The following is a 13,714-nucleotide window of genomic DNA, read 5'->3' as shown; positions in this document are numbered from 1 at the left end:
GGCATGCCACTCACCACGGTGAAGCAATAAGAAGTCAACCCTTTACCAAAGTTAGAGTCAATATTTTTCCTAAATTAGCCCTCTCTTCACCTACCAAGACATAAGCCAACTGACTCAACGAACTAACATATGCCTACACATATTTTCCAAAGGGTTACCATAAATTTGCACTTTTTGTGTGCTTCCTTAGCATGACTCTCGATGTCACCTATTCTACAAACATTATTAGCTATACCTTGCCATAACTCCAATCCCACACAGAATGACGATCCTCATGTGGAATATATTGTACTTCCCTTAACATTTGTGCTCGCCATGATTTGCCAAACATGAACAGTTGTTTCCTTCACGATGCAAAGATTATGCCACCAACCATAAGTATTGTGGTATTGGGTAATACAATACTTGCTCAATAATGAGCAAGGTTCCTAGCCCCTTCTCTATTCCCCTATTTGCCATTTGATCATCATATTGGTTGTTATGCCTCAATACAAGAAACACTGGGAATTCCATAGTTTGATGAAAAAGCTTAACTCTTTGGAGAATCGAGTTTAATGCTATATTTGTTGGGCTGGTGCCCTCATGAAGATGGTGGATAATATTTTTAGAATTTCCCACAATAATTAATTCTTGGATATTGAGAGCTCTCGATTGAATTATATCTTGTTGGAGATCGTAAACTTCAGTGTAAATATTTGTTGATATTCCCAAACTCCATTCATAAGAGAGTTCAACTTGTCCTCCAAAGCATATATCTTTTACAAGGAAACCTTTGATTAATTATTAGCAGAAATTTTGACACCCCAAATATCTAATAATTATTCTTTTCCTCTATAATCATAGTATCCCTACATATACTACCATGAGGTTTGGAATTTCAAAATAGAGTCACCCGACAAATTTGACGATTTTCACACTTTCCCAACCTTTTTCCTAATATCAAGTAAAGATCTTGACGACTTTGCAAAATTTTGAACTGTATTTCATAGGCAAATCACCCCATAACACTCAAATTGCTCGTCAAATTCCATCCCTGACTACCATTCACATAAATATCCTTTAAATTAATGTTACAATGATTATTATTCTTAATAATAATTATTATCAATTACAAATTTATATATAAATTCAATTTAATTTTTTATTAATATGAATTTCGTAAAAATGTTAATTATCAACTGATTTTTCACATACAAACCTTATAAATTTGGAAATTTTTTGCTAAGTATGAGGAAAAGAATAACTTAGAAAAAAAATAATTTAAAGAAACCACAAGTTTGTGTGGAAAATAATGATAAACACCAAAATTTTAAATACATAGAAATTTTTGATGATAAAAAATCTGTTTCCACCCTTAAAAAAACCATTCAAACCATCATAAAATTAAATTAAAAAAAAATAAAATCACTCAAACTCCCCAAAAGAATTAAAAAAATAAAACCAAAATAAACAACAAAAACAAACAAACCTAAACTTTTCGAAGGCGTTGGTAAACATTATCCTCTCTCCAAAACTAAACCACTACCGGCCAAAAAATTAAAATGCCCATTACAGGAAAACCAAAGCACCCATGGATAAGTAAAACCAATTACCAAGCAGTGCAGAAGGATTTGTAAACGTTATCGTGGAAAGTTTGAATTGGGAACACACGATTCTGCAGCGATCAATCGTCCCAAAAGCTGAGAAATGAGTTCTGCCGCTCTTTCAACAGGTCCCAAGTTCCATTCTCCCCTGAAGCCTAAGCTGTCCGAGTCCAACCACTTTCAGAGATGCCACAGTTCTCCTCGTACGCCTTTCATTCGGAAAACCAAGCTTCCTTCGTTATCTTTAAATCCAGGGAGACGTCAAATATGTCTCAGCACAACCCCAAAGAAGTATACTTACAAACATGGCCCTGTCGCAGTTCGGGCCCAGTCTCATGGTATGGAACTCTTTTATTCTTGTACTGCTATAGAACAACAATATGGACATTTCGCCCCGACATTCGAACTCGTGACCTCATCTTATAAGGGAATGCTCTACCCTTTATCGGTTGGACCAACGTGACATGGGTGTGCTTGTTTATTGTGTCTCTCTGTTACATTTGGACTTTTTTTTGTATAACGTACAGCATTTGAAGTTTTTATATCTTGTTACTGGGTTCTCAAGCTTCTTGTGGAGCTAAGAGTTTTGGCAAAACTGATGAATTAAATTATGTTTAAACTTTTAGTATTGTATGGAAGGAGTCTTCACATTAAATTATTTAGTAGAATCTGGTCATTTAGGGCTGACTGAAATTATGCGAGAAGAAGACCATAGCTTAAGAATGCTCGCAGAATACTGTAAGGGGGAACTCTTAGGGTTAGGGTCAACGAAGTGCAATTACATTGCATGGTGAAGGGAAAATTTTGTGCGACTATCTCAATGTACTCAGATATATTAGCTTCACCTCATAGAGGGTCACTTTGCAATATCCATTAGACTTAAAAGAAAATGCTTTAGCCATGCAGATAAATTAGATAAGCTATTTCGTTCTTTGAAAGTGATTCTTCACACCATACACGTTAAGTCCAGAAGCATTGAAATCGGCCTGGAAACGTCACATGCAGGCCATTTTCACGGGTGAGATGGCATTTGAAGGACATACCATTAATCACAAGCACATTCATTCAGCTAAGTGTCTGAAACAGGAAGGCGCTCTTCCATTAAAATCAGCCAAGACTTGTACCTGGCACCAAACGCTTGTCTGTGTCTTTAGACTTTGTTCATTTTGCATATCCTTCCTTGGCATTTTGTTTTATAAAGGAAGTAGATTAAAATTCAGTAAATCATAGAGTTCACTGCTCTCATAAGGTAGCTCTTGAGATATATAACCTACTTTAGGATATTTTTCCAGTCTTCAATTTCATTCTGCTTCAGTGATTTTACTCTAAGTGAAGAGAATCAGTCTGTGTGGAATGAACCTAAGTTCTTGGCATCTGTAAGTATGTTCCCAGATATTTTATGAATTAACCGTTAGCTTTTGGTTGCTCCAAAAGTGTTTACAACAGTGCTACACTTATCGGCTATTTATCACCATTATCATGATATATTGCTGAAAAACCTAAGCAGCAATAATATCGCCATAAATTATCTCAACAATTTCAGTAATTATCGTGATAATATCGAAATTATTTCCCTCTCTGCGTGAATATCACCTTATAATAAGATTTTTTATTTTCAACCCTTATTTTGCAAGGATTGAGCTCTTGTGATACTGTGAACATTTTCTATCATGCAAACAACGGGAAATCCATTGTTTTCATTGCCATGATTCATTTCATGAGATCACTTATGTTTGTTTTGCTGTGAATTTGTATCATCCTATCAGCATTTATGACAGTAGAAATATCAAATTTCAATGCCGATGTGTGATGTGCCACTTGACATCTTATAGAACTTATAAATTAGTTTTATTTTCCTATTTATGTAGCAATGTGTTCGTGGATGTTGTTATTGTTCTATATATATAAGTTTTTAATTTTCGATAATTTCCCGAATTTTGCTAATAAGTTATATTTTGGACCTTTGATGATAAATTCACCGAAATGATAAATGTAACATTGCTTTACATTCTAGGAGTGCCTTCATGTGATGTGGGGTGTGTTGCCACACAATCTAGCAGGGGTCCTAGGAGGGGTGCCTGATGGGACAACTACTATACCAAATGACAACAATGGGACGAAGAACCACTGTCAACTTAGTCAATGGCCCCTGCTCTTTACTGACTTTCACCGATGGGAGGAGTCCCAATATAGAGGAAATCACTAGGATGATAGGGTCAGTGGCTAGGTATGGTGTGATCTCCAAAGCCCATTCAAGGAGAAGCTCAAATAGTGGCTTGATTGCTTCAAGAGCAAGATAATGGCTTTGCAAGGAAGGCTAAGGAGGAGGCTTATACTTAGGAGGAAATGATACTAAATATAAGGGATACTCCTAAATTAAAGGCTTCCTATGGGAATGAGAAGGACCTCTCTTAGGGTTTTGTGAAATAACGACCATATATAGGTTTGGGACCACATGAGAGACCTAGGAGAATTCAAGCAAGGCCCAGGGTTTGCAAAATTTCAAGAGGAATGATCTTTAGTAAGATAACTAGGTCAAGCAAGGCCCAGGGTTTGCAAAATTTCAAGAGGAATGATCTTTAGTAAGATAACTAGGTCAAGCAAGGATAAGAAAGGTCAAAGAATGGTTAACTTCCTCCTTGTTTTTAGGAGCAAATGACCTTTGGAACACCACTAACCAAAGAAGCTTTGAGGTAGAATTAGTGTTGGAACTAGGGCTTAGGATTTCTCCTAAACTAGCCACAGGAATTGCCTCAAATTTGGAGGGAAATAGGGGACTCACCAGTGCAGTTGCCTACCAACTCGCTCTAAAAGCACACCTCCTAAAGCATTTCACACTATGCCCTAGATGAACTTCTAGGGTTAGGGCAAAAAAATAAAAAAGAAAGAGAAGAGAAAGGTTTAGGGTTGTTCAACTAGGATTAGGACCAATGCTTAGACAATTGGTAGAAATGGAGTCAAGATTAGCTTCGATGAAGGAATTTCGCTCTATCAAGGAGACTTATGCAGCGCTTTGCTAACTCTAGAGAAGCAACAACTCAACTACAACAAGTATATATACTTCGCTTGGCAAGAAATAATGGAGTTTCAAGGTTGTAAGATCAAACAAGCCTCTAGGAACATTCATTCACATCCCCAAATGAATAACACATGCAATACTCCAATACTCAGTTTTTTTTCAACAATTCACATTAAATTAGGGCAAAACTAGATCATGACAAGATATTCCATACATTAAACATACAATAAAATGCGGGTATATCCATCAATTACATGTGCAAGAAGAAGCTCCAAGATAAGATAACAAAGTATCCAAACATCAAAATGCATCAAAAACATCCAATTTCGTCCATCAATTGCAGGTTCGTATTTTTTTTTATGGAAATCCCAATCCAAATGATGACGAGTTACAAATGAGGCTTTCCTTCTATTTATATGAGCTTTTAGGAGTTCGATTTAGTCTAATTTGCCTAATAAGCCCCTAAAATGACTTTAATGTGCAAAATAACAATCTTATTGGTGACAATCCCACCAAATAGCTCAACAAGTGTGAAATAAGCCTTCCTAATGAGGTTGAAATGATAGAAAAGTGGTGTAAAGGGGTCGTTGGAAGGCCAAGATAAGTCCTCCATGTGCCATGATGAAGAGGAGGGCTCCCAAAATGATCACCAAGGGGTTGGCCCCTTGGTTTCCAAGCAAAACATCTGTGGTGCTTCCAAGTGGCTGTGGGGCACAATCAAGGGTCTCATGGGTCTCCAACTGGATCAATCATGTCGATGCTCCATCAATAGGGCTAGAATGATGACACATGCCTTCCCATGTCTCTCTGGATGAGACAAAATCCCATTTGGGCTCTGGATTAACTGCCAAGTGTCTGGTGCAAATGTATGGCCAGTTGGGCAATGTGATCCAAGTGCATCATCATCTCTGAATGTCTGGGGCATAAACAAGTGATATGCAGTGCTGAATAAGCCCATGGCATGGTAATCAATGCTCTGTTGTGGTGGAGGCCCATGGCTCTCAATGCTCACCTTTAAAGTGCCATTATGACCCTCTGGAGGGTTTAGACCCCATATAGTGAGACTATGTCCAAATCTTGTATGAGATCCAATGCCTCTCCTCGCCTTCTAGTATAACAATTCATTAGTGTAACTAAGTAAATAAGCTTACAAACCAAGGGAAAAAGTGGACATTTCATAGTGGCATGCCCTTCCTAATGGGCTTTATAGTGTACATGTGTCACCAAGCTCAACAAGGGAGGTTAATAAAGGACCCTATTAGGTGGTTTCAAACTCTAAGGGAGTGATAGGTACATGGTACACCCATCAAATGGAACGGGCCATGTGAAATAATGATGGAACAAAGTGGAGACAAAGGGGAGGCTCTAAGCCACATGCCATGGTACAAGGGTAGCTATAATGAGGAAGGTCCACACATGGGTGTATAGATGTAGGAGGGATTAGTCGTGGTACATGAGCTACCTCGACATTTGTTTTTCCACCCTTCTTCATATGCCTTTGCCTTATATTTATTTTTCTTTCTTTTAACTACTTGGGGCTCCAGGGAATGAGAGCATGATGTGTATGATAAAGTAGTGAATACTGCCTTAAGGTTGGGCAGTTCATTGCCCACCAGAGGTTGGGACAATCATGGGTTCCTAAATGATCTAGGGGGCACATAGGGGGGGCCCAGGAACCAAGGTGATGGCCATAGTGATAGGGGTAGAGCTCATGCTTGGCTTTTGCCCATGTGCTAAATTTGCATGTCTCAACCGTCTTTTGCATTTTGTGGTACATTTCTTGTTGTGAGTGGTTAAATTATGCTTTTAACTTTCTTTTAAGTTGCATCAACCTCTGGGGCATCGTTCTTGGCCCGACCCAACATGTGGACAAGGGGAAGGGGAGGCTAACTCCTTGTGGACCCAATGGACAAATGCAGACCCAGATGGTAAAAGTATGAAAAGGGGTTATAATGAGCAGAGGGGAGTGAGAAGTGTGGTATCGGGGAGTGAGACCACGCAACCAAAATTAGGATTTCCCATGTAGTGCCACTCTAAAGCTAGTAGCCAATAGAGGAGATCCCACAGGACTAGGATACAAGATTAACCACCAAGTTGGGACAAGGGAACAAGGGCACAATCCAAGCCCATTCTTTTTGCCGAATCTTCCCACTAATCCATGCTCAAATGTGTCCAAGGAAAGCAAACATAAACACCCAATTACATAATGAAAAGCCATACCTTTGGGGTTGGAAGGCCCACCTTCAAACATATGATCATAATAGATGGGTGAGGGCACATAATAGCTGGTTCATGTGGCAGAAAATGGTGGCACATCGAGCTATTTGGTAGCTGCAAGGTGTTGCTGTTTGCTGAATGAATACAAATCTAGGAGAAAAATTCTCTTATAGGGGTCACCCATGGGTGGTGGGTAACATTTGGCTCCAACTGAGACATGAGCTCTCAGGAGAGTACATACATCATGCACTTGGACGGGGAGGTCATGAGAACACCAACAATCTCTCGGGATTGTAGACTTGTTACCTGCACATCAAAGATTAAGTATACGAGGCAACATGTTTTCACGACGTCCTTTGATCGCCCATGCTTTTGTTAGTTCGTAAAATCAACAAGAAATAAAATTTAATTCTAAATGCAATTTTAGTCTAAATGCATCTATCCTAGAATGATAACAAAATATGATGTTAGTTCTAATGCAAAAATCAACATGCAATGCATCCTACTCTAACATGCATATAATACAACGTTAGGTGCCCTCAAGAAAGTACTCTTTAAGGAGCTGCGCATTCACAGGAAGGGGAATGGACTCTCCATTAAGAGTTTCTAAATGGTAGGAATTTATACCGACTATATGAGATATCCCATACAGACTTAACCATAAATTGTCCAACTTTTTGTGCATATCAGGCTTTTCCCTCCTTTTAATCCATAACAAAACTAGGTTTTTGGGCTCAAAGGCTTTATTCTTGACATGTTTATCAAAAGCAATCTTCATTCTTTCATGGCTACGACCAAGCTGGTGGAGGGATTTCCTCCTAACCTCATCAGCGTTAATAAGTTGGTCAATTCGGGCTTGAATGGCATCTTGTTGGTTAGGAAAAACCTTCAGGCATTCAAGGGCAGGCAATTGGAGTTAGATAGGTAGCTTAGCTTCAATACTATAAACCAATTGAAATAGGCTATATCCTGTTGAGGTCTTTATGGTGGTACGGTCAACCCATAAAGCATACTTGATTTTGCTATCCCAATTTCGTTTGTTTTCACCAACCATTTGTTTGATTATTTTTATGAGATTTTATTACTTGACTCAGCTTGGCCATTTCCTTGAGGGTAATTTGTTGAGGCCTTTACGGTGGTATTGTCAACCCATAAAGCATACTTAATTTTGCTATCCCAATTTCGTTTGTTTTCACCAACCATTTGTTTGATTATTTTTATGAGATTTTGTATTACTTGACTCAGCTTCGCCATTTCCTTGAGGGTAATAGTTTGATGAATGTGACAAGATTATTCCGTATTTATTACACAAGGATGTCAAAGCCATAGAATTGAAGGTTTTGCATTATTAGTCACAATCTTGGCGGGGACACCAAATTTGGTAATAATTCTTTCCTCAAGGAAATCCATGACCACTTCATTGATTGCTTTCTTGGTAGGTATTGCCTCAACCCACTTGGTGAAGTAATTGGTGGTAGTGAGGATCCATTTATGCTCGTTACTTGAATTATCCTTGAATTCATCGATGAAATCGAGACCCCATTGTTGAAAGGGTGCACCCACAACGACATTCTTTAAGGGCATAACAATAAGCTATTGTTTTCGACAAATAGTTGGCAAGGTTGGCATCATTTGCCATAATTCAAGGTATCAACAAAGACAGATGGCCAATAATACCCTGCCCTTAAGATTTTGTGTACGGTAGTCCTGGCAGCATAATGTCCCCCACAAAATCCTGCATGGAATTCCTTTATTAGATTTTTAGATTCTTCTTTACTTACACATCAGAGGATTACACCATCAGGGCTCATCCAACCAAGGCCTCCTTGAGTCAAGCAATATTTGGTCGCCTTCAATTGAAAGGCTTTCCTTTTGTGTTTGACTAGGTGAGGCAAACAAGTTGCACAAGTAATAGATGATGTCGGAATACCATTCATCATTTTCAAGTTCAATGGAGGTGGCGTATACCTTCTTCTTCTCTCCTTCTTGGATAGCCTCGCTATTACTTTCGGTTAATGTTTCAGCCAAACCTTGACCCTTGATGGTCTTCTTAGAACGAATATTTAAGTCATACTCTTGTGTCTTTGCTACCCATTTCCCCCTTGATCCAAGGCAGTCAGTTTGTGACAAGACATCTTTCATGACTGGGTAAGGAACGTACGCATAAATTTTATTCTACCCCACATATGCTCTAAAGTACATGAGAGACTTAATAAGGGCATAAGCTTGCTTCTCAGTGATAGTGTATCTTATTTCAACATCTCGAAGAGGTTTACTCATGAAGGCTATAGGTTGGTCATTCCCTTCATCATCCTTTTGCATGAATATGCCTGCAATAGTATCTTTAGAAGCAAATGAAGATGATGAAGTCTTTAGCATAATCAAGACTAGCTAGGACGGGGGCAAAAGCAATTCTTTCTTTGATTTCCCAAAAAATTTATTCTTCACAATATCCCATGTATATCTAACATCCTTTTACAACAAATCATTCATTGGTTTGACGATCTCTACAAATTTTGGTATGAATCTTCTTACAAAATTGATCTTGCCAAAGAATGACCTCAAAGACCCTTTGTCCTCGGGGGAAGGTATCCTCTTGATTACTTCAATCCTCTCTGGGTCAATACTAATCCCTTCTTTAGACACCACATGTCCTAACTATTTGCTTCGATCAACCCCAAAAATGGATTTCTTAGGGTTGAGAGATATGAGAGACTCATATAAATTGAAGAGAGCCTCATTTTTGTAACTCATCATCACTTGGATTTGGGATATTTCTCTCTAAAGAATTCATACTTGCAATTGTGGAATGATTTTGGATGAATAAATGCATTTTGATGTGTGGAAAGATTTTGCTATTTCTCTTGGAGCTTCTTGTTGGCAAGATTTTGGATGGATATGTTCTTATTGTCTTGTAAGTGCAATATAATGCTATATTTATGTTTTAATGGATGTCTAATGCATGGAATTATTTTCTTATGGTGAAATAATGTGCCCTAATTAATGCGAATTAGTGGAATCATTGAAACTATTGGAGATTTTTGCATGTATTACTCATTGGACAAAGAATGAATGAATGTTCCTAGAGGATAATTTGCTTATGCATCCTCGAAACTCCATAACAATTGCCATCGAAGTATAAAAGTCTAAAGTTGCTGTGTAGCTGCATCCACAGAAAGCGAAGCTGCTTCTTTAGGCCTCCTTGAAATGTCAAGTTCCCAACTCTTTATCATTATGACTCCAATCTTCCCAATAGCTAGGCATTGGTCCTAGATCCTTGGTGATCAACCTCAAAACCCTTCCTTTTTCACCTTCCTAAAATCTGCCCTAATGCTTGAAGGCTAGCTAGGGCAGAGTGCGGATTGCATTAGGAAGGTCACCTTAGGGAGCAAGTTGGTAAGGTACTGCGCTGTAGTTTCCTCTAGTTGCCCACAAAATTTGAAGCAATTCCTATTGCTAGTTTGGGAGAAATCTCGAGCCCTAGCGCTCATCCTAAAATTTGTCTTGAACCTCTTAGGTTAGTGGCATTCTAAAGGTCACTTGCACTTAAAAACTCAAAGGAAGTTAATCATTCTTTTTCTTTTTTCATCCTTGGTTGACCTAGGAATCTCATTAAAGATCATTTCTCTTGGAGTCATTGCAAACCTTAGGATCAGCTTGGATTTCCCATAGGTCTCCCTTGTGGTCCCAAACCTTTATTTGGTAGCTATCTTACAAAGCCCTTAGAGAAGTCTTGCCTTCCTTGGAAGCCTCAGGTTTAGGAATATCCCTTGCAATTAGATAACCTTTCCTCCTAGGTCTAGGTTTCCCCTAAAGCCTTTCTTGGATAGCCATTAAGCTTCTTTTGAATCATTGAGCTATTACTTGAGTCTCTCCTTTGAATGGGCCTTGGAAATCACATCATACCTTGCAATTGATCCTATCATTCAGGTGATTTCCCTTATATCGGGACTCCTCCCATCAGTGAAAGTCCATAAAGAGCATTGGACATTGACTGAGGTGATAGTGGGTCCTTGTCCCATTATTGTCATATGGTTTAGTAGTTGTCCCTTAGGCACCCCTCTTAGGATCCTTGCTAGGTTGAGTGGTAACAGGGTGCATGGTGAGACCCTAGTCCGTTAGTTGTATCTTAAACCTTTTGGTTGATGACATGTGGAGAGTGTTGATTTATGGTAGCATCGGATGTGCTCTAAGCCTCAAAATTTGCAGGGAGGCTAGGACACATGTATTCCACAATACCTAGAAATCGTTTTGGGAAATTCCGCCCAGAACAGTTTGATTAAAATAATCAATTATTTTCAATGGGTGCCTAAGTCTAAACTTAGGAAATTAAAATAATTAAAGGGTATTAATTAAACTGAGGGTGAAACTTCTAGAAGAAGACGGGGGTCAAGCCAATATGATCCAAGCCATTTATTAGAATCTAATTTGGTCTGTTGATTACTCAACTGGATATTTATAAGGACTTCGATGGGCATTTGGAAAACACACGGGTAGATACTTAGTTACCCAAATCGAATCAGAGGGAGAGTTGCAGGTGAGAAGGAGAGAGGGCATCAACATCAGTTGGGAGTACAGGAGCAGAAAGAAGACGCAGAGCAGAGGAGGGACAACGTAGAGGCAATGATGCTGGGACTGTGCAGTCCCTACGCAGAAGCTGACATAGTGAGACGCAGAGGGGGCAACAGGTCCTCTCCATAGTCAGAATCTCGTTAATTCCTCTTCTATTTTGCTGATTGTATCTTGTACATGAGATTTTTGGTGAAGATCAATAAAGAAACCCTCATCTGCTGCACCGATTTTCCTGCATTGGGTTTTTTCCAGGGGCAATTGTCCAAAAATAACTGTCATTGTTCACCTGAGACCTGTGCATACCATATTTCTGGTTGAAACATCTTTAGGAGTATTCAAGGCACATTCAATGTGTTCACCTTTTGGTTCAACATGCTTCCTTTTCCAAACTTGTGTAATTCTTTTTTCCATGGTTGGTTGATGACTTCTCAAATTGTCTAGGAGCCCAATTCAAGTTGCAATTTTGAGCTATATGTCCAACATTATGACATTTGAAGCATTCGGTTTTGTACATGAATGATGGAGCATAATTTTTATTGGAGTATCTCTCTGCAAATCTACTTCTGGGGAATTGATTGGAGTCCTCATAAATGTCTTTGTTATATGCCCTGCAATCCTTTTCCATATGCCCAAAATTGTACAAGAGTAACAATGGCCAACAACTATAGGTTGATACCTGGAAGATGAGAATTGTCTTGAACCATTTCTAAACTTGTTCAGGCTTATATCTTGAGGACTTTTTCCCTTTTCCCTTGAAATTCGACCTAATGCCTAGATTGCTCTGAGCAATATTTGACCTTTCGGGTAGTGTCCTCTAGGGTCCTTAGTTCATCAAATACAATTATGCCTCGGTAGGTTTGTGGTAGCCCATTGAGGTACCTTTGAATCTTCACTTTCTCATCTCTAATATTTGGCACATACCTCGATAACTCCCAAAATCTAGTAGTGTACTCATCAACAATTATTTGCCCTAGCTTATGCTTGTGGAATTCTTTAACTTTGCTTTCATATTACCAATTAGACAAGTACCTCTCCCAGAAATGTCTCTCAAACATTGCCCATGACAACCCTTTCTCTCTAAGGCCTTTAACATTTCTTAAATCCTCCCACCATATATCAACCTCACCCTTCAAACTGAAAATAACTACTTTGGCTTTCATATTTTCAGAATAGTCATGTACTTTGAAGTATTTCTTCATTCCCAACAACCAAGCTTCTGCCTCTTTAGCCTTTTTGGTTTCTCCATCAAAGCTAGGGGGTTTTGCTTTCTCGATCTCTTCCAATACTAAGATTTTCTCACTTCTCTTTGCTTGTGATGACTCCTAGTTGCAACACTAGACAACTGCTCATTACTGCCCACCCCTCTTTCTGGTGTGCTGAGTGAAGTTCCTACTCTCATCATGTCTTCACTTGCCTATCTATGCATCTTCCTTGAACTATTGCCTTTAGCCTTATTAACCCCCAATCCATGCTTCCCTATTTCAAATGATCTTTGCTTGGATTTGTGCCTGCCTAGATATCTGGCACCAAGTTCATGTTTGTTAATTTTAGTTAACAATGGTATGTTCTATGCTTTGCATAATTACTTCAATTTCCTTTAGCAGCCTAATGACAATTTCCAATTTAGTTTTCCAATAGCAATCACATTAACCATAAATCACATTGACAGTAACTGTAGATAGAACATGAAAAATAAAAATGCAGAAGACAAGAGGGCACCAGATTTGGCGGATGCCAGGAAAAAACCCCAAGATGGGGAAAACCCTTTGATCAATTCTTCTTATTATTATATCAGATGTTCAACACAGAGAGAGAGTACAAAAAGTCAAAATTGACTTGCCAAATCAAAGTCAAAACAACCTTGTCAAGTCTGTAGTTAACAACAGTGAAATCCTGCCCTACCCAAAAAGTCAACGATGGTCAACGCAACAACAAAACAATCCAGTGAGAGCTTGGTCAAAGGCAGTCAAATTTAGCCTTTTGAAGTGGTCAAAGTTAGCCCAAAATAGTCACAAAATCAACAGTCAAACTTGGTCAAACTTTGCAGTCAACCCTATGGTTGGTCTGCGGTCAAAGTCAACAAAATGCCTCGATTCCTGTGCCAATAGATGGGACCCGCCAAAAACGAAATTCTAGCACAAAAACCATAGTCAAAGGAGGTTAGATCTCCCTTGGTCAACATGGTCAAACTTGCAACAGTCTTTGAAATTTTGGCCTTGTAATTCATCCTGCAATTCGTCCTTTTGCTGCCACACGTGTGAGGAAGTGAGATGCCCAATAAGCTATATGAACCAATTAGATGAGGAGAGAAAACACTGTGTGA

The 13,714-nt window shown here is 38.9% G+C and overlaps 1 protein-coding gene across 1 annotated transcript in view; it reads left to right on the top strand.

The window, feature by feature from the left end:
- Positions 1-1,506: 1,506 nt before the first annotated feature.
- The window catches only part of LOC149264184 (plastidic glucose transporter 4-like), a 226,255-nt gene continuing 214,047 nt past the window's right edge, over positions 1,507-13,714 (top strand). Inside the window, exon 1 of the mRNA XM_089427620.1 lies at positions 1,507-1,921. Coding sequence (XP_089283746.1) covers positions 1,687-1,921 — 235 coding nt within the window. The 5' untranslated portion in view covers positions 1,507-1,686. The remainder of the gene's footprint in view (positions 1,922-13,714) is intronic.

The sequence above is a fragment of the Pinus tabuliformis genome, chromosome 6, assembly GCF_031772625.1.
Source record: "Pinus tabuliformis cultivar Carrire ecotype Pingquan chromosome 6, CPIR1, whole genome shotgun sequence".
Lineage (NCBI taxonomy): Eukaryota > Viridiplantae > Streptophyta > Pinopsida > Pinales > Pinaceae > Pinus > Pinus tabuliformis.
This window is presented reverse-complemented; position numbering and strand designations above follow the sequence as displayed.